This window comes from Coturnix japonica, chromosome 8, assembly GCF_054131305.1.
Source record: "Coturnix japonica strain WE chromosome 8, WE-NBRP24, whole genome shotgun sequence".
Classification (NCBI taxonomy): Eukaryota; Metazoa; Chordata; class Aves; order Galliformes; family Phasianidae; genus Coturnix; species Coturnix japonica.
In genome coordinates, this window is record NC_140670.1 from 23,461,855 (window position 1) to 23,483,841 (window position 21,987).

Consider the following 21,987-nt stretch of genomic DNA (forward strand, 5'->3'; position numbering starts at 1 on the left):
AGTAACTTCCCTTTGGATTCTGTCCTTTACACAAGAAGGGGAGAGAGACAGATGTGATTTCATTATGCATGATGAAGACTGGCATATTACAGAGATCCAACTTGCTAGCCAGAGTGCAGAGATGAAAAGTTCATGGAAAAATGTATGTGCAGTGGAATATCTGGTAGCCAGGATCTTTAGCCACTATTGGGCCACTGCTCCAATTTACACGCACCAAATGTGTATGTGATTTCATATGCAGTTTTGTGTTCATCCACACAAGAATTTCTAACATTATTGCCTGTTTTGCAGGCAATATTGGCTCTGAGCTTTCCTACACTGATGTTGGCATGTTCATCTCTTCTGACGGTGGGAATTCCTGGAGACAGGTATGATTTGCAGAGAGATGGATAGAATAGAGACTTTTGTTATTCTTTCTCTTCTTAGTCTTTCTTTTTCAGTGGAGAGGAACACTCATGCAGTATTTGCTTTGCTTGCAGATCTTTGAGGAGGAGTATAACGTGTGGTTTCTGGACTGGGGAGGGGCACTAGTGGCCCTGAAACACACATCAATGCCCGTCCGACACTTGTGGTAAGGAAGCTTGTTACTTTGACAAGTTTTTCTGATGGGACTGAGATGATAGTGGTGCTATGATCTCTTGGTCAGTGTCTTCTGGTGCCTACAAAATGAGAAAATGAGATCATTCTTATAAGTGCTCTAATATTTCTTTGCCTTTATTACTTAATACTATGATTATTGTGCTTTATATAGTGTTGCTAAATGTTACTGATCCCTAAAGTATGTCACAACTGTTTTATCATTAGCAAACTTGCAGCAGTCATAATGTAGGAATAACCATTCTGAGTCAGGACCACTAAACTAGTCAGTCTAGGCCACCGACCCCTTGCCAACAGCCTCCATAACTGGAATATATACAGGAGAATAGTAGCAGAGCAGGTATCTAATGATGCTCTCAGCAGACTCCAGCTATTTTCTGCTCAGGATCTTTCTGTCTGTGGTTAGTGTGTGTTTTTGTGTGACTAGAAGCATTTGCCTATGATAGGTAATTCGATAATCATGGTCATACTTGAAGTTCCTTCAGGAAAGAGGACATGAAGACCATGTGCAAGCCCTTAAACCAAGTCAAGCAGGAACCAAGGCAGGAGACTTATGTGTTAGTCAAGGTTAGGAGTCACCAGCAGTAGGTGCAGTAGGCTGTGGCAAGTTGAGCTCTGGAAAAGTGAAAGGTGAGCCAATTTTTGAAAGAGTTCTGAGTCATGTGTTAACCATTTATAGCTAAATTCTTCAACCAAAGTGTGACTGGTTTAATTGACTGTCCTTGTGGAGGCTCTTTGGATCTACAAGTGCACTATATATATGGTCAAGTGCTTAGATTTCAGGAAAGATTTGGTCACAGGTTAAATTTGTACAGAAGCTGAGAACCCAGTTTACCTTTGTCTGCCTTGGAAAGTTTCCTTTTAGATATTCTTCCTCTCTACCTAATCCTGTGAAATGCTGTGTGCTGTACTATGAGCGCCTCAACCAATCTATTAAATAAGGAGTGATTTAGAGCTGTTACCAGTAAGCTCCAATAGATTTCTTCCAAAACTGTGCCTTTAAGGGATTTGGAATTTGCCTTATATTACCTCAGTAGGCACCCATTTTATGAACAGGAGCGGAATAAATTAAAGGGTATATGTATATCTATTAGTTCTCAGACTGAGACATTGTACAATAAGTTTCATCCCAGAGAAAAGAGGTGCAGATAATTGAAAAGCTGAGAGAACTTTAGCTAACCTAATGAAGTGTGCTGTTCCCCTGAAATTGAAATACTATTTAGACAGATAAGCATACAGGCAGAACAGCATACAAATGCACAGGTGTAGAGGAAGATACATACATTTAAATAAATAGATTTAGGACAGATAAGCTTTTTGTATGCTACTGTTCTTCCAGCTTTCTGTCTTTGGTGTATAGTCGGCTTCCCTTTCTGGCAGATGTGCGTTGTGAATTGGGTGAAGGTTTTACTAAGTGCTGCTAGAGGCAGTTATTTAGGGAATGATGACAACACTGCAAAAAAGACTTTGCCTTTCTACATTACTTAGCTCAGGTTAGTGTAACTTGCTGTTTGCACTGGCCTCCCAGTCCTCAGGTGGTATCTTTGTGTCCCTGATGCTGCCTACTTGGAGTGAATAAGGCTCAGTTTCCAGTAGGACCCTCTAATGCAAATCCACCTACTCAGGTACATTCACACCTACATGCACCCATAAACTTTCCTTGCCTGGAAAATAAGACAAAATTCTCTTTTATACTCACTTTAAAATGGAAAGTATTTCCTGTTGCTTGGAGAAGATGTTTAGACCATGACTGTCTCTCTGGTAATGTCCTTTTAAGGTAATCTGTCAGTTTTCGTAGCTCAGGTACTTTGGAATATTACAGAGAACTCTTAAATGACCCTTCTGGGAGAGATCAAATAATTTCAGAGCCAATAAACCTCTGTGTTTCTCTGTTTATTCTCCCTTTACCAGTAGAACTTGGGGATAAAATTCTGGGCAGATATTTACAGAAGCAATTGTAGGAAGCCTTGGGCAGAGGGAAACCTCACAGATCTCAGAGTTGCTGTGTGGCAGCTGTGGGAGCTGGATGCTGACTGCCAGGCTAACAGTCAGATACCACAGGGGGTATGCGTACCTTCCTCTGGCTGCTTTTTGCACTCTCTGAAACAGGGTGACATGAAGGCTGGCAGCTCTCCTAAGACCAGGAAGACAGGAACAAAGGGGATAATGGGACAGGACCTGTGAACTGGGACCTTGTTCCCATTAATTAGCCCTGGGTACTGGGCACCTTTCTTGGAACAGGGGTAACTGCAAGTAGGGATAGAGAGATTGTAGCTAATGCATGGCATTGCTACACACATGGGCTGAAAAATCCTATGGTATTGACAACAATTTTCATGCATTCAGGCAAGGGCTGCTTATGCTCTGAGCCCTGCCCCATGCCAGGTACTCTTGTAGATCCAGAAACAGGACTCTGAAATGCCTCCTTTATCCTCTGAGGTCTGATGTACAGCTGGATCAAGAAAAACCATACCCTATTGCCTGTGTTTATAAGTTTTCATTCAGAACACACCAAGAATGTGAATTAGGTGGCTAGGAGATGGCAAAGATTGGTGCCTGTCTATAAATCTAGCTGCTGGGTCTTGCAGACCTCAGCCAATATTCATTTGAAATGGCTGCTCTAGAGTAAGTCTTTTTATGTGTATGAATCTTGTCTGCATCTATTCCAGGGTGAGTTTTGATGAGGGAAGATCCTGGAGTAAATACAGTTTCACATCAACCCCACTTTTTGTGGATGGATCCCTTGTAGATCCTGGCATAGAGACTCAGATAATGACGTAAGTATAGCAGCTCTTAACTTTCTTAAAATGTGGTGCAAGAAGGAATGTATGGAGATCCTGCAGTGCATGGTGAGCCTCTCTGCTGTGCAGTGTAGCATTGTGTAGCTGCACATGTAGTATTGCGTGAATGCGTGGTGTTGATTTGTGTTTTATTTTGATGACCACAGACTTGGGTGAAGTGTCCATTTATCTCATGTGGTAAACAGATGATGCACTGAAACTCTTCCCAGTTGGAACAGAGAGGTATGACAAGGAGAGGTGGTCCCTGATCCCAGGCTGTGACTTGTGGGTTCAGATGGGACAGAAGGAAAATCTTCTTCTCATTAGGGTGGCAAGCTATGGTCAGGTTGCTGAGAATTTGCGTTATCAACTCTGGATGTTTTCAGGCCTTGACTTAGATGAAGATGCATCTGCCCTGATATGTAGATAGTGGCAGACTTGGAGTATGGAGTTGAACTACTTACATTCAGCTGTCCCTTCTCATAAAGACTAGTTTGACGCTGTTCCTTAGATTTGATGTCCCAGGGACTGTGAATGCTCTTTGGAGGCCAGCAGTGTAGGTGGTTGCACCTAATGTCAGTTCTGTGCTTACTCCAGATGTGCTGCTTCACTGTTGTTTAAGTTTGCTGCTGGATATGAATATTCCTTAGCTTTGTTGCTTACTATTTACGTTGTGGGTTTTATATCTGGTTTTAAATCAAGGTAAAGGCATTCTTACTGTGCAGATGCAAAGCTGAACTTGGAATAGCCTTCCTGAATGGAGTTATAATTTACCCATGCTTTGGAAAGAGGAGCCTGGGCTGGTAGCAAAGGTGCTTGGACCTTCCTCCTCCCAACAGTGCTGTAGCTCTAGATAAGGGTGAAGAGATCCTGGCCCCAAGAGCAGGCAAGGTTCTGAATTTAACAGTGAAGGAAGAGGGGGAACTTTTAAAATTCAAAGGCACCCCAAAGAGTCACCCGACTTCTCTTGCAAAGCTGATCAGAGCACTCAGCTCTGGGATTCCTAACAAATCAAGGACTAGATGTGCTGCCTTTCTTACAGAGATGCCTACTTTACCTGTGTTTTATCTGGTCTGACTGGAACAGATTTCTGAAAAGAATCAGAAAGCAAGTTGGCTACAAGGCTGTACTTAAACTGAGACATGCCTGCAAAGCATATCTGCTGTGTCAAGAAGTGGTGCCTTTGGTTATTCACATCAGACATTGTTGCACATCTGATAATGTGTCATTCCTGCCCCAATTCAGGGATAGGAAATGTAGGATAAATTTCACCTTTTGCTCACCGTGCTTTCTGCACCCTACCCTGCAAAGTGCTCCAGATTTTCAATAGTTGCCACAGGAAAGAGGAGCAGACCTGGTATGTTTTCTTCTAGGCTTCAGTCCATCTGCTTACTATACGTGGAAGGAAAGTGTAGGTGGATCTCATTGCTGTTGTCACAGGTAGTGACAGACTGAGAGTAGACTGCTGTGTATGCTTGTCAGCAGTTTCTTGAGAAAGCTTGGTTAAGATAACAGTTGTCTTGGGCATTTCTGCTAGTGAATTGAATTTGTTCCAACTAGATTGCGTGATTTGTGTTGTATGCATTTCTAAAATTTGACATATATCAGCCTTACAAGAACAGAAGTGACTGTGAATGGTTTAACAGTTTATTTACATGGAATCATGGAGCCACTTTAGCTAAAGGTGACTGGGAGAAAACGTCTAATAGCAAAGGTTCGTTTGAACTGGCTTTTTTTTGGCTCTCTGTGCCAAGACCAGTGACATGTCATGGTGCTGTATTTCTAGATAGCTAGAGGATTGGGAAGTTGTAGCTAACTCTAGGCCATCTTCTGCTCTAAACTGTCCTAGGGAAGCTGGAGTAAGTAATTGTGGTTACAATTTGTGCCTGTAAAGCATAGGAGTGGCACTCTTAAGGGATATGGAGTTTGTTTACAAACAGTGCTGGGGCAGCACAATGCAGCCTCCATGCTTCTGTTGCTGAGAGTTACTGAGTTTATTACTGGCATAAAGGTTGTATCATTTTTGGTAGGGATGCTAGTTTTTTTCTTTCCTCCAAAACCATGCCTCAGCTTCAGCTTTTTCTTCACTGGAGTACCTGTTAACATAGAAGACGATATACTTGTACATCTGCTGCTTCTCAGTGGCAAACACTACCAAGAACAAAACAGAACAATGCATCAAATACCTGTGAACTTCTTTGCAAGGCAGCTTTGAAGCATCTTATTGGGAAAATGCATGCCAATCCCTGACTAAAGATAAGAGCCTGCATTCTGTTCAGTCTACATGTTTTTCTCCAAATGCAGTGATAATGTTCAGCCTTCTGTGCTGGCTAATGTGATGGTTTTCCATGACATTCTTCATGCGCTGCAGGTGTCACTTTCCAACTGTGCATGCAGCCAGATCTGAGCTCAAATAAATCTGCGCATCAGCAACTTCGCTGAAATCAATGGAGCTAATCAGTTTTGACTAGCTATGGATTTAGCTCATTTACTTTGTAAATCAGTGTAGTTTTATTTTGAAGTGGAAGATGTATTTTATATCTAATGTTATTGTTTCTTGTATGTTCATAGTCTTCTGATGGGGAATGTAGATTATGTGTTATCTTGCTAAATATTGCATTGGCTTCTGACTTCTGAGATCTATGCTGTCATTTTATTATTATGATTAGCCATCATTAAAAACTTTAAAAATAATTCATAAGAATCCATAAAAGTCAGAAAAAGTAATTTCCCATTAAAACTGCCACAAATACTTAAAATAATTCCAGTCTGCAGTGTTCAAGGAATGCACTTCGAAAACAGTCCATTTTTAAAGTTTATCTTAAAGTCACTTCCATTCCATTTGCTTAAGTATTTACCACAGTGATTGCTACTATTGCTACTGGCCATTTTCTATGTCAGAATATTCTACGCAACCTCTGGTGTTTGCAGATGCGTGTAATTCGCGTTTGCAGGTAGAGATTACAGTGATTTCAAGAAACTGATGGGTACAGCACTATGGTTTGTGATCAGTGTCCTCTAATTGAGGACAGGATCGTTGTGAACTCTTAAAGTAGAAGCAGAGTGGACATATAGGTGACGACTGTGGTCATATTAGAGTACTGCCAAACTGAATAGGGAGCTTTTAAAGATTTGTCTCTCATCCTGGAATAGGTGAGATTCTCAATTTACAGGTCTTGACTGATTCCTGTGAAAGAAAATTTCTGCCATTCATTTGCATCAAAGTGGTTTACAGTCAACTACTACTGAAAAAAATAAATATATTCTTTGGAGGATGTGCACTAAATAATAATTATAGCCCAGTTGTTATAATAACCTGTCCTATGAAGACAGGCTGAGAAGGCTGTTCAGCCTGGAGAAGAGAAGGCTCTGGGGAAACCTGATTGTGGCCTTTCAGTATCTGAAGAGGGGCTGCAAGAAGAAGGGTACAGACTCTTTAGCAGGGTGATAGGACAAGGGGGAATGGTTTCAAAATAAAGAGGGAAATTTTTGACTGAATATAGTTTTAATGATGAGGACAGTGAGGCACTGGCATAAATTGCCCAGAGGGGGGTGGGGAGGGGTTACCCCATCTCTGGAGATACCCAAGGTCAAGCTGGATGGGGCTTAGAGCACCTGATGGAGCTCCAGGTGTCTCTAGAGGGAAATTGGACTAGATGATATTTAAAGGTCCCTTCCAACTCAAAAGAGCCTATGATTCTATTATTACCATGTTGCATTATTAACAATGTTACCATAATGCTATTTTATTAAAATCAGTATATCAGTAGGATGACTATTATTCCCAACTTTAATTTTGTGGCACATACTGTGAGTGAGCTTTCTGGGTTATAGGAAGCAGTAATAGTTTTATCCAATAATTTTGTGTCACTTCATGGATGTTATGTGAGCAATTGCAGTAATTGTGTTGTAGGACCATCCTAGGCTTTGGGATCCTGTGCTTTGTACTCTGTATATTTGTCCTAAAACAGTCCTGCAGAACTTAGCAGTATGCTAAAATATGTGAATTTGTTTGGTTTAGCTGTGAGGAAAGCAACTGTACAAAGGATCTTTTAGGAAAATAACTGGGATGGATAAGGGCAGTGGGTTTGGTGCATTTTCAGGTGACCCAATGAATGTATCCCTCACTGGTGAACTGTATGTCTTTTCATGATTTTTTTTGTTCTTGTAGGTTGGGTCTAACTTTTCCATGTTGACAAGTCAGAGGTGCAAGATGTTACTTGTCTGAGGTAGTCTACAAAATGGAAAGGAATTCAGCTGTATTCCTGTTCTAGTGGGTTGTGATATCAAAAAAGAAACAGTGTTCTCATTTAAATCAAAGAAGAGATTTTTCTGTATCTAGTGAAGTTCTTTATGCTGTTCCAGCTCTTACTATTAATTATAATCTCTACCACTTCATCTACTGAGCTAAGCATCTCTGAAGACCTGCATAAACAGAAATAACCTTTTTACTTCATAGCCTTGCAAAGTTTTGCTATTATTTTAATAGACTCATTATACATGCGTGGGTGAAGACACATATATAGATGGGGTTCATTAATTTTGTCTCTGCTGATCAATATATATTTATGTAGACACACCTATGTATGTGTACATAAATATGTATGGGTTTCTAGGTACATATACTTAATGATCCATATATACCTGTGTATGCAAGATTGAGTATTAACATTTTCATTGGGAGGTTTTGATATAAGCCAGTCCAGTGTAGCTGTTTTTCTTTACTGTTGCTATGTGTACATGTGAAAAAGTTCCCAATTGTAAATGAATAGTTTATGAGCCCTGGCTCTTTCCAACACCTTCTCATTTACCTGGCTATACAGCTTTACCAGAGGGTGAAGTGGGAGCACTTTTTACTGGCAACCCATCACAGGGTGGCAGGAGAGTAGGGCAGAATAACTAAGTTGTAAAACACTGGAAAAGGTGAGGTGGAGGCTAGGAGACTTCTGAGATGAGAAAGAGAATATTAAGAGCATGGGAAGTATTGAATGAATCCAGAAGTCCTTCTTGCTCAGTTGCCTTTTCCAACAACAGCAAGCAGAGGATGTTGAAAGTATTTAAAAATAAAAAAATTCCCTTGTACACTTTGCCAATAAACAGATATTTGCAAATAAGAGTCTTTCTTTGCCAGACACAGTATCCTATGTATTTCAAAGACTGTCAGGATTTCTTTTTCTAAGTTTTGAGCATCTTTTTCCCTAAATCCTTTAAAAAGTTTAGCAGTCACATCACAGCTGGGAATTCTATGAGTTAACTCTTATTGTGAAGAGCAGACTGACTTATGGAATATATCAATGAAGTATGTGTAGGTACTAAGGCAATGTGGTCAGATCTTGATTAGCACTTGGCAGAAGTCCAGCAGATTGAATATGAGGGGGACAACAGCTCCAAGGACCAAGCTCCTACTGAGTTCAAAATTACATAGGAGTCAAGAGTCATTTTTCTGTCACTTTCTGATAAGGTGATTATCATCTTTCCTCTTTAAGCAGGGCAACATTCATTGCCTTCTGCTCAAGTCTTTCTGTCACATTTAAAAGCTGGTATGGAAAAGAAAATTACAAGCTGACACAATGTCCTTGAATGATTCTGCCCCTTGCTTAGGGGTAGGGAGTTGTGGATCTGCCACCTCTGTGTGGTTTTGCTGAGAAAAGTAAGGTGAAAAAAGACATGGTAGAAAATAGTGCCTTTGCTGGGATACAGTTGGAGGAGACAGCTTTCTTTCTGGGTAAGCTGTCACCCCACAGAGTTGATTCCCTTCAGAGCCGGAACCCTTGTTTGCCATCTCAGCAGATGAGAGAAGAGATGAGTGGATGGCAGAAGCACTGAGAGATCACTCTTCATGGATGTAACTGAGGTTTTTTCCTAACATTCTCAAAGAAAAGACACAGGTTGTAGCTCAGTTCCTGTGGCCCTGCAGAGGACAGAGACTATCAGTCAGGTATGTTAGGTGCACTCTGCTTGAAAAAATGGATAAGAAGTGATCTGAGAAAACCCAGACTTTATTTATTTATTTATTTATTTATTTATTTATTTATTTATTTATTTTTGTAACCTTTACTGTTGCTACTGGGCTGAACAGAGGATTTGATTAGGAGGGAAACTGGAGGGAAGATTTCATGAGTTCTGTAAAAAATTAAGTCTGACATGCTGTTTCCATTGGGAAGAGATTCCTGAAAGGATCTTGCATAGGGGCTATTGTGATTAAGGATGCCCAGCTCTATCCTTCAAAATCTTCTCTGATTTTGCAAAACAGGGCTTGAATATAGAATATCCAGCCTGAGCATACTCTAAGGTCTACCAGAATAGGAGTTTTTAAGAGAAATCAAGGGGAAGATTTCAAGATTTAATTTATCTGTATTGGCTAGGCACCTTAGAGAGGACTGTGATTTTGAAATTATTATTTGCATTGCAGACTTTCATTCTTGTATGTTTTTTCTTTGTGTCTTTTAATGAATATTGCATTAACCATTTGTGGTGCAGCTGGCTTTATTTTTGGCTGTGAATTTTATTGCAGGACTTTGATGTGGCCCTGTGAGTTTGTTGTACTTTCCTCACTCATGGGGCTGCTCAGACTGCAGTGTGAAAACCTGTATATATGTTCTTTAGAATAGGATCCATGAAATTAGAAAGGCTCTGATGAGAACTCTGCACACAGAAATGGGAAATTTAAAATTTGATATTCAAAGAAAAATTGCAGGTGTGGTTATTAAGTTAGGAAAGCAAAATGATTGAGAGGATATTGGCATTTGCTATAGTGAGCTGCACTCCTGGATCAGCTAATCTAATTTCAAAACCATCTGGAAGTGATGAATAGTTGGAACTTAGAGAGAAGATGATCAATCTGCTAATGCCATCAAGCGATTTTACAATGGACAAGAAAACGTGTATTATAGGAATTCTCATTTTATCCTAGTAGATGATCAGTTTATACCCTGAAGAAAGACAGTTGATTACCCATATCATTATCTTCGTTTGCAAGACTTAAAAACATTATTAGTGATCACAGATTAATCAGTGTCGCTTCCTTCTCCCATCTCCCTGCCAAAGGAGTGCTACATTCATTAGCTGTTGAATTGCTGCATGAATTCACCTAAGCAGCTTGCAGAGACACAGTATTGATTATACTGCTGATAGCTGCAGCGTGAGCTGAGGTGTTATGGTGGTACCTGAACTGACAAATCAGCTGAAGAGAGCAACTGTTCAGAGAAATGTTTCTCAGACAGAATCATGTGATTTATAGGGCCTTAGGAGAAGGATGGCTGTGACCTGAGATCAGTTCCCAGCAGCTGCACCATGTACTCAGAAGATTCCTGATAGAAGCCATGATATGCATAGAAGGCTCTTGGGCACGTATTGTTCTGGCAGTCCCTGCTATCAGTACAAGCTGGGGGATGAGAGGATAGAGCACAAGTCTGCCGAGGACTTGGGACATACTGGTGGATGGTAGCTGGACATAAGCCAGCAATGTTTCCTTGCAGCCCAAAAAGTCAACTGTATCCTGGGCTGCACTCAAAGCATCATGGCCAGCAGGGTGAGAGAGGTGATCCCACTGCTCTGCTCTGCGAGGTCTGTGAGACCTTGCTTGGAGTGCTGTGTCCAGATCTGGAGTCCTCCATACAGGAGAGGCGTGGACCTGTTAAAGCATGCCCTGAGGAAGGCCATAAAAACAGTCCAAGGGATGGAACACACTTCTTGTATTTTCAAAAAATGATGGATGGATTATAGATCTTGTGATGTCCTTCTGCAGGCAGGCAGGATGATCTGTACTAACTACCCATACTAACCCTGGGGTGCACAGTCAGGGATGAGGTGCCGTGCACATGCTTTTTCCTGAGATTCTTTCACCTTTCTGTTAGGGCAAGCCATAAAATATTCCAAAATATCCCAGCAGCCTCAGGCGGATTGAGAAACTGTATGGCCTCAACACCATTCTGCTCAGCCTGACCCCGATCCCATATGGGGCAGAGGGTGGTACAGCTCACAGCTTCTCTGGCAGCTGGACAAGCTCAGCCCTGTCTTGGCTGCAGAGTTCACTCTAACAGATTTTTCACTGTTTGTCTGCAGTGAGTGGTTGAAAACCGCTTTCCAGAGCAGCAGTGCTATACTTTGAGGTATTTCACATCACTCTGGTGGTGCTACAAGCCTGTTACCAAGGAGAGCCTGTCCTCTAATGTTCACTGTACATGGTTTCCCTGTTTAATGATCCCCTTGATTCATACCTGTGAAACTTCTCCCTCTATAGCTGATCGACCACCTCACACTGTCTCTTGGCTATGTACAGCTCTCATCCTACTTTCAAACTAAAAGAGGATAGAACTAGATTGGATGTAAGGAAAATATTTTTTACCATAAGGGTGGTGAGGTGCTGGCACAAGTTGTCCATCGAGGTGGTGGATACCCCATCCCCAGAGATACCCAAGGTCGAGCTGGACCACTGATCAGGCTCTGAGCACCTGATGGATCTGTATGTGTTCGGTGCAGGGGAGTTGGACTGGATGCCCTTTAAATGTCCCTTCCAACGCTAATTATTCTGTGATCTCCTCTTCTGAGTCATTCTGTGTCCTGTTCTCTGATAGTCTATGCCAGGAAAAGCTTGTAATCCTGACGCACCACAAGAAGTACCTACTTTATGTATTTGGGTCTTTTGTGTTCTGAGCATTGTCTTCCACATGCGTTGAGCATCTCTAGTTGGAAATCTGCAGTTTCATAGGATGGCTGATTGAACTGACTGAACATGTTCTGTTATCCAGCTTCTGTTGGGACCACAGACCTATTAGGAAATGCTCAGATCACTGATAGTTGCCTGTATCTTTTCTAGAAGAGGAGGCAGCATCTTCAAGTTTCATAGCTGTCAGAAACTGGTTGCCTTTCATGACTACTTTGAAGAAGAGAGATAACACTATTTTAAAAAAAAAACAAAAAACAAAAAAAAACCCAAAAAACAGCATTAAAAATTAACATGCTTTCCTATCCCCCTTTCTAAGTGTCTTACACTCCCTTTCATGTTGCTGGGATTTCTTTTGAAGCAATTGTCATGTAAAGTGTATTGGGTGCACTGGCAATAATTTTCTTAGAGACCAGATTTCAAAAGGTTTGGTTTGTCATACTGTGAGCTCTTATTTTGATAGCAGTTTGTATTAGAAAATAAAAATTAAAAAAGTTCCCTTCATCTCCTATTGCCTTGCACAGTATTTGTGCAGCTAATGGAGAAATCGAGCCCAAGCAGTAGGCTTGCTTCATAATTATATGTTCTGCAGATTACTTGCTAATAATACTTGGCATTACTTGCTGACTGTGTTGTACCATATCATTTGCAGTAGTTTTCCTCTTGTGCTTTAAAGGAAGTGCCCATCAGGGTGATGAATAATCCCAGAACTGTTTTCCAGAGCTGAGAGAAAAGGGTCTACCATGCAGGATTTTTATGGGGAGGATTTTGTTTTTCTTTGTATTTGTAGAAACTCTTCCCTTGTACCATCCTCTCTCTCCTGACCTGGAATCTGGCGGTGTTTCAGCTTTCCACGAGCATGATTGCATTGATATGGATTGCTAGTCAGTGAATCTGGCCAACATTTAGAATTTCTCCTCTGCAGAAAATCTCCATGTCGTGGCAATCACTGTCACTTGGATCTGGAAATAGACCATTTCCTTCAAATTTTGTCTATGTGAGCAATTCTGTGAAAATTTTGTTTGACCTTTTCCTTTGGGAAATAGAATACAGACCAAGATTTTATTGAGCATATTTATTTCCAAACTTGTCATCATGGGAGCCTCTGTCAGATTTTAATATATTCTTAGAAGTTTCTTAGAGCAAATTTTTCTCCTCTGATTAGCAGCAGTAGAATAGGGCCTTATATCTGTAATCCTCTATAGAAGATACACTGATTTGCACCAGCTGAAAATCTAGATCTAAATAGTCAGTATATTTTGATTGGAAGAAAACTAATCTTGATTTTCTAAAAGGTCTGAAATTTTTCTTATTCTGTTTCCCATTCCCAGGCAGAAGTATAGCAACCCTGAATTAACACCCAGTTGCCCTCGGGCTGCTGCTCGTAGTTAACAGGTCAGCCAAAAGCAACTGAATTAAAAGCTCCAAAGTGGCTCTTAAAGACTGTATTTATTGTTTAGGAAAAAAGTGTTTTTTGCTGGCAATTGCATGCCTTTCCAGTGCCATATTTCATCTTTTATGTTTCCTTCATTTCCAGTCTCTTGGTCCCTGCATCATCTTGCCAGTCGTGAGACAGTATAACTCTGGCTCCTCTTCCACTGTCCCTAATTGCTGATCTGTGTCTCTCTCAATTAGATTCTACTTCCTTGTCTCAGTCCCTCTCCATTCAATTTCCACATAACTAGTGACCTCCTTTAATGCTAATTCCATCCAAACCTTAATAAAATACAATCAGGAGGTTACACAGCCCATTTGGATTTCTCTAAAGTCATGATTTATGTTTAATTCATGGGGAAATGGCTCATCTCTTACTCCCCATTCATAAAATCTAACCCCTCCAGCATTATTTGCAATTGTTCTGTGGCTGTTTGTGTGTTTTGAGCCCTAGCAGCACAGCCTGCACACAAGAGCTAGTCTTGCTTTCCTACTACTTTCTTGCACATAGATGCTTCAGGTCCAGACTTCATAATGGGCTCTCATCTGTGTGCAAAATTGTTAACATATTTTTCTATTGTCTTGAAAACTACAAATTTCAGTTAGTGATTGAAGTGTGTTTATTTACTGAGTCTATATGTGTGTGCAATAAGAAAGCAGGCTCACCCTTGTCTCTCAGGTAGTGTAGTATGAGTGCAGCCTGGTTAATGGGGACAGAAATGGAAACCAAATCTAGGCAGTATGGGACTGAGAGGACCTTATGCAGAGACACAGTCACCTCTCAGCTAGAGCTCATATATCTGACTGGATCTTGGCTTTTTATGCTAGTCCACCCCTTGTGGTTGGTTGGTGTTCCCTATACCAAGGCTGACAGTTTATCGAGTGTCCCCTCATTTCCTGCTTGTGAAACCACACTGTTGATGCTTGCTGGAAGGTGAGGGTGGTCTTCTGTGCCTGGCTAGCTCTTAGAAATCCATCAACAGCAGGGCATGCTTGCACTTGCTGGTCAACAAAGAATGTGAGCAGCTTCAGTTGTGATGGATTCACCACTCAGTGCTCCTGCAGTTCAGACTGCTTAGATCTGGGTCTCACTGTGGTTTGAGAGAGCTTCATTCCCTCCAGGGAACTGGAACAATCACATTTCAGTTCCAGGAGGTGGTTCTTCCAGTTTGTGCATAGTAACATTTCTTGGATTCTCCCATTCCAGTATTGTTCTAGTAATTACCCATTAGAGGCACAGATGTAACTAAAAAGAAATTTTAACTGGAACCAGAGAACAGTCTTGCTTTGTTTTCTCCCTTTCCCGTTTCCCACAGTGAAAGCACAATTTCTGGTCAGCTGAAACATTTACTATTCCAGGTAATTTTACAGTTTTCTTTTGCTTGCTAGGGTGCTTCATTCTCAACCATTTTTTTCTTTTACAATATTAGTTATTTAAAAAGAAGCAACAAGCTTGATTTCAGGTTGTCCTAAATTATTTGTGTTGACACTGCAATCAGCTTTTCCTTCACTATTATTAATTAAAGTGTATATTTGGCTTGCTCTCTATCTAGTCTTCTGTTGATCCTTCTGTCTCTTTGTGTGGGTTATCTACAAATGTGCTATCTACTGAGAGTGTTTTTTGCTTTCATTTTATTTTTAGATATTTGAAATGCTTAAAACATAAGCAGCCTATTCTGCGGAGGCTAATCTTGTTAAAACTTGACTTCAGAGGCTGCCAGGGTACTTTGTGAGAAGCATAATGAGGTACCTTTTGATCCCTCTCACACTGGTGATATCCAGTGAAGGAAGAACGCTCCAGAAAGTAATATACATTTGATGTTTTGTGTAGTGAAGATGACCTTAGCAATTGCTTCCTCGGTTTGTATCTTCAGTCATCTCACAGATGGGTACAACTGAGAACAGAAGGCACTAGCAGGGAATCCTGACAGTTGTCTCCCATTACATGTGAAGGAATTAGAGCTGACTACTGAAAAGTCCGACCTCTATATCTAGACCAGCCAAACATAGACAGCTTTAATGCATGCCTCACATAATGCCTTACCAATTTACTGTGAAAATGGTAGAAGACAACTTGGTTTAGCCATGAAAAGATATTTTTGTTTCTGTGCTTGGACAGCTCATCTGACACTGCCAGAAGGAACAGATCCAGATGGATACAGGTGACAGTTCTCCTGAGATCGATGCAGAAACTATTAAGTGAGAAGATATATTTCTTATATCTAGGCAGGGACAGGGATGGAGTCTATGGTCTTGAGGTGGGCGAGTTGTTATCTTGTGACCCTCAGATCATCCAATTTTCCCATTGACCTGTCAGGAATGAGCAATATTCAATGACATAAAAAGCTGTCAACGATGCAGGGAATAATAAAGCAGAAGCATTACAGTTCATCAATAGTATACTATATAAATATAAAACCCTCTTGAATAGTTTCTGTTCGAGGTTATCCAGTTACTATATTCCACACTTGTAAGTTACTGTGTGTTTAAAAAATTAATGAAAGATATAATTATAACAGTGTTACCAGTGACCTTTTCCAAAATGACTCCATCATGAATCTGTAAGCATTTCAGAATTGTTTTTCATGTTCTTAGTAATTTTGCTGCAAATGAATGACATCAAGCTCTGGCAATAAAAGCTTTGCCTTGTTTCTCAAAAGAAGAGATTGGGAAGAATTTTCTGGTCTCCTAGCAATGGCTCCACTGCAAGCAGTTGCATAGATCCAGTTGAGAAGATGCCTGTCCTGTTAGCTGAGATTTTATGTGGGGTTTTAACTGCTTACTCTGAGGGACAGAACAAAACCTACCCTCCCTAATGTCAGTAAACTGCCATTCTATGGCTTAATTTGGAGAACCTTTTTTAAACTGAGCTTACTCAGAAAACTGACTGTCTAAATACCATCTGGGTTCTTGTATTTGCTGCTTCTCAAGGGCTTCCAGATCAGACTACAAATACTGGAAAAAGTCAAGCCATTATCTTTGTGTTGGCTTTGCAGTGTAAGACCTTGAAAACCCAGCTCCTTTCTTTTGTCTTCTGCTCTTGCAATGGGCTTTTAAGAGCTTCCAATCAGACCATAGTAGGCAAGGTTATTGAGGCAAAAATCATAGTACATTATGTCTGCTCTTCCTGTTTGTCATCCTGATAGTTTGGTTATTTTTAAGGGAAAAAAAAAAAAAAAAAGAAAAAAAAAGCCACAAAAAAAGCCAAAAACAACCTAATTTAGTAAACAAAGCAAATGAGAAACTAAGATACATAAGGAATTGGGTAATATAAATGAAATTCTATCTTCAAAGCAATGTGATGATTTACCACTGGGGGGGCGGGGGGGAAGGATAAATTCCTAGCAGCCCCTTTTTCAGTCACTGTCCTTGAGTGACTCTTTCTAAAAGCAAGAGGTTCAAAAATGAGAAAAAACACACCACACTGCTGAGGTAATGAGTGTGTAAGATTTTTCTTTCCTCAGCCAATGAGAAGTGGCTAATGAGAAGTATGCTGTCTTCTGTCCTGTCTTTTACAGTTCTTCCTGAATCATCTGTGCTGCATAAAGAAATCCAAATCTACTTACCAAAACACTTAAAGCTGAGCATTTTTGACATGTTAACACAGGCAGTTTAAGATGTTTGAGCTCTCTGCTATCTACCCAGACTTCTTGGATGGGCTTGGTGACCTCAAAACAGAAATTGTGGAGGGGAACAGGTGGATGCACCTTGAGTCACTGTGGTAAAATATCTAATGATATAGTTCACCAAACTGATAAAAGTAGACTGTAGACTGCTGTAATATGCAGTCAGAATTTGTTCCCTTTGATGGTTTGTTTATCTTAGTTCTAATGCCAAAAAAAGATGAAAGTTTTCATCGCTTCCCTGAAAAAGCTGATTGGGAGTTCAGTGGAGCTCCACAGATAACACAGATCTCCCTTCCATTTGTTAAATTTGCTTACTTTTATGGAAGTTTCAAACTTTCTTAATTTCAGTTTTGAAATATGATGTAACCTTTGTCATTGGCTCATCTCTCCAACCCAGAAGTACTCTAGACATCTGGGTTGTGTTTGACCAGTGAGCCGTGTTCACAGAGTACAGCTGCTTGCTAGGTGCTCTGTATATGTGCAGCTTTTCACTCTGAAGGCTGCACTGCAGTGATAGATCGGGCTTAAAAAGCTTGTTATTAGCAGGAGAGGAAAAAGTTGCCACTTCAGGAATCAAGTGACCCAGAACCATCTCTGCAGCACAGAGAAAAACATCCTTCTCTGTTCACACTCCTCTAATTACATTTAGAGTAGTATTGTTTCCATCTAAATTATAGCAATTATATACAAAGATCTTCTTTGAAATCATTTAATTAAAGAGTAGCTAATGCTCTGTGCTTTTGGAATGCTAATATATAGCCTTCCACTCAGGAATCCTTGTTTTTTTATCATTAATTATTGTTATCATGGAGAAATTTCAGTGGCAGAGGCTTTTTAGCTTGCACTAACAGATTTAAAAAGCAAGGGTTCCGGTGATTTTGGTAGCTTCATTTTTGTAGCACAAAGAAGCATTTTGCTCTCTTTCTTGAACACTTAGTTAATGTTCACTCTGAGGAACAACATTGTCCTTCAGATGCTGACAAAGCATTGGTTTTCTCTAACCCTATTATCTTTTGGGTTGGCAAGTGTTTGTGTGTGTGTCCTCCCTTCCTCTTGTTCTGCCTTCTGTGTTACATACACATAGGTCAAATCCTGAACTGATATAAATCTGCTGGACTAGATGATTTCTGTTTGCTGAGTTGTTGCTTTGCAGGAATGACATTTTAGTCATGCCTCAAATCCAGGACAAACAAGATTCATGGCAGAGCTGCCCAGTTGTGCAATAATACCATGACCAGATGAGCAACCTGTAAGGTGGGATTTAACCAGTGGCAAGACAAAGTCATGATCTGGCCTGACGGTAGTAGTCTGGGTAGAGAGATGATAGCAAAGGCAGCAACACTGAGTGATTACAGTGAAAACTGAGGGTAAGTAGTGTAAAACTGGGGTCAAAGCAGGATCTGGATAGCAGATCAGGAAACTCAAGATAAATTTTTTCCTTTGCTTTACTTTCATAGGGAATTTCATAAATAATCTGTATCTCTCGATCTTTCTTTTCTAGCCTGGAATAATCAAAATAATATAAACTTTAATTCTCATAAGTGGCTCTGTTGAAAACATAGATTAGTGGAAGATATATGAAATAACACGTGGGAATATATGTAATGAAAAAAAATGCTTTTTCTCTGCCTTCTGAATTTTGCTGTAAGAGTGATATGATGCCATTGCTGAATGACTATCAGAAAAGATTTCAGTTTCATTACATACGGAATCTTTTAATCTGGAATTCATATTTTGGATAAATAATGACAATGAGTTTTTAGGTTCTTTTATGTATTCACTGGACATGAACAAGAAGCTTTGTTTTAATGACAAATCAACATCGTTGTTGTGGGGATTTTGTCATTGTTGTTGTTCTTTTCTTAATGTGCTCCCCCATGAGTGTGTGTACTATTGTATATGACTTTTAAAATCTGGTCGCCTGCATCCCTGCCCTGATATCCTCCTGTTACACACTTCTCTGGAAATACAGCTGCAGCTGACTGAAAAACTACTGCTTACTGAGAAAAGCATGGCTGAGCAAGGGAGTAGGAAAATTCCCATGGTCTTTGGGATGGTGGTGGTTTGGTGATGTGTTCCACCAGTGCTCATCATTGCTTTGATCCTTCTTTTCTAGATACTCAAGATACTTTTCTAGATACTTAAAATAGGTATAGTTTCCCCTGCAGATGAAGGAGGATTGTATGGGTAGGAAGGGATTTAGGGCAATCTGTGTTTGATAACTGTCTCTACTGACAACATGCAAGCAAGATCCAAGCTTGGGCAGAAGCCTCTGGTGCTATTGAATTTTATATGGTCACTGTCATGATCCTATTTGTAACTGGTCTGTGCTTTGGTTACAAATTACAGTGAGTCCTTTCCCCTTTGTTTCTGAGTGCTGACATTTCAGCTCCCAACAGCTTTACTCAGTACGAGCCTTGAGGTCTCCTGGAGTTGTCTGAGGAAGATGTTATTTTCATCCTGAAAATAAACTTATTACTTACTTTGTTGAACTGTAGACTGTGATCAGTGACTGCTGATGATGTGTGACCTACTCAGAAGAATTAAGAAGAAACTCAGCTGGTAACCTTACAGTGGTGACACTTTATAATCTCACTCCTACTAGTTGCAGTCAGCTTTTCCAAGTTATAAGGGAGACTGCCATCTTTGCAGGTTGTTTGCCTACAGTCCATGTCCTAAATGTTATTTCAGGTGTATCTTTTACAGTTCTGAAGTAATAAGATTGTGCAACCAGGCAGCTGAGCAGTGAAGAGACTGATTACACTAAGGAAAGGCTTAATTTTGACTCGGACAAAATTGATATATTCATCAGAGAACTTCCCTTGTTTTTAGATGCATAACTTTCTAGTTTGGTTCTTTACAGTTCCGAGCAATACCTAGATGTTTGCATTAGACTCAGAGCTCATTGTGCTTAGTGGATGAATATCCCAGCCTGATTCTGGTTCTTTCTTTTCCCCTCTCTCTTGCTCAGAATTTTTGGGCACTTCAGTCTCCGTTCTGAATGGCAGCTGGTCAAGGTGGACTACAAGCCTATCTTCAACCGAAGGTGTAACAAAGATGATTACCAAACCTGGCATTTGCACAATCAGGTATTCTGACTGTACAGGGAGGAGATGAGGGGGAGTCCTTTTCTGATACTCTGTATTTCCTGGTAGGAATATATATATTCTTTTCTGCAGAGCGTGTTTTTTACATACGTTGAGTCACCATTCTAACCTGTTGATGCTTTATTTCCCCTGAAATATACATAGAAACAAATATGGGGTCTGTCTTCTCCAGGCAAGTTGGGGAAATTGTTAACTTCTCTTTGTATGAAAATATTCCATTTTACCAGATGAATCTTTCTGCCCTTGGTGCTCACAGCAATGTAAAACCTCACCTTGTGATTGAATTGTAGGAGACACTGAACTCTTTGTAGCTCTATCAGTGACTCAGAAAAAATCTTTTCTTTCACTTTGCCTCTATTTTCCATGCACAAAAATGAAAATAAAAACATTTATTCATCTTTCAGGTCCTGCAGGTGTCTGTAAAACTCTGGGGAGTCCTTGAATAAAAGCCACTAGAGAAAACCAAATTATTTTATTTTATTCAACAATACATACTTTTCTTTTCATACATTCTGGCTTATTTTCATCCTTGTTATACTTAGATCCTGAAGCCACTAGAACTGAAGGAGTTCAATACTCTCTGTAGATTAGTTATAGGTTATGGGCCACCAGTATGAAGTCCCACTCCCTGCAGGGGAACAAAATGGGAGCCAGAACTATTGGCACTGTGATTTTCCTGTATGAAACCCATGAATTAGAAATGAACGTTAATAAGGCAAGGATGTATCAGATGACTAAAGTTATAGAAGGGAATACATGAAAGAAATTTAAATGAAAGAACAGGGAGGATGTGTGAGGCCAGGCAGCCATCTTGGGAATCACTATTAATGGGAAAGAGAAATATTTCAATTAGATGCTGTCTTTTCATTCTTACTTTTATGTAGATAAATTATTTCTGCCTCAGAGAAAATTCTGCTTATAACAACTCACCAAAATGTCAAACGTTTCTTTTAGATAAGCTACTCACAGTAGTGCTCTTGAAAAACTTTCTGTGCACAAAGCCAAATGTAACGTGCCATCAAAATTATTTGAAGCCTGTAGTGAAGCCAGTTCTATCAGAGAAAGAAGAGGGGAGCCAGGACTCCTGGGACTGACAACTTGATTTTTGTTTTCAGGCTCAAGCAGTTCTTCCCATTATCAGTGTTGTCTGACATGTAGAAGAAACCTAGAGGTTTGTTCCTCATTGTCTTCTCAGGATAATTCATAGGACTAGAACCATAGTGGGTGTCTTCTAAAATATGACATGGCCAGGTGATGGCTTGCATATTCAAGCATTATGGACACACTGTGGCCAGCATTCTGACTCAATTACTGAACACAGTGTACTTGTGGGTACTGCCAAGATTCTTTTGGAGTTTGCAGAGTCACAAAAGGCATCTGGACTCTAAGCTCTCAACTCTCCCTGTGGGAAATATGCTTTTGTTGTCTTTTGTTTCCTTGTTAAAATGCATGGTTTGGGACTCAGGTGCTACTACAACTCTCTGTTTTTCTTTCTCCCCCTTATTTTTGCCAAAGGGGGAACCTTGTGTCATGGGAGAGAGGAAGATCTATAAAAAACGCAAGCCTGGATCTCAGTGTTCCCTGGGTCGAGACTATTCCCGAACTGTGGTATCTGAACCATGCGTCTGTGGTCAAGGGGACTTTGAATGGTGAGTGTGTGATTTTGGTAAATTATGCAGAGCCTCTTCTTGTAGCACTGGCAGTGTTTGAACTACTGCTTGGACAAAGAACCTATGGGGAAACTGGGTCTCATGCAGCTTTGTGAATTTGACTGTACC

General features: G+C 40.3%; 1 protein-coding gene across 1 annotated transcript in view; it reads left to right on the plus strand.

Moving 5' to 3' along the window:
- SORCS3 (sortilin related VPS10 domain containing receptor 3) overlaps positions 1-21,987 on the plus strand; it is a 264,737-nt gene that overhangs the window by 209,632 nt on the left and 33,118 nt on the right. Inside the window, exons 12-16 of the mRNA XM_015867276.3 lie at positions 292-368; positions 480-571; positions 3,267-3,374; positions 20,074-20,191; positions 21,725-21,858. Coding sequence (XP_015722762.2) covers positions 292-368; positions 480-571; positions 3,267-3,374; positions 20,074-20,191; positions 21,725-21,858 — 529 coding nt within the window. The remainder of the gene's footprint in view (positions 1-291; positions 369-479; positions 572-3,266; positions 3,375-20,073; positions 20,192-21,724; positions 21,859-21,987) is intronic.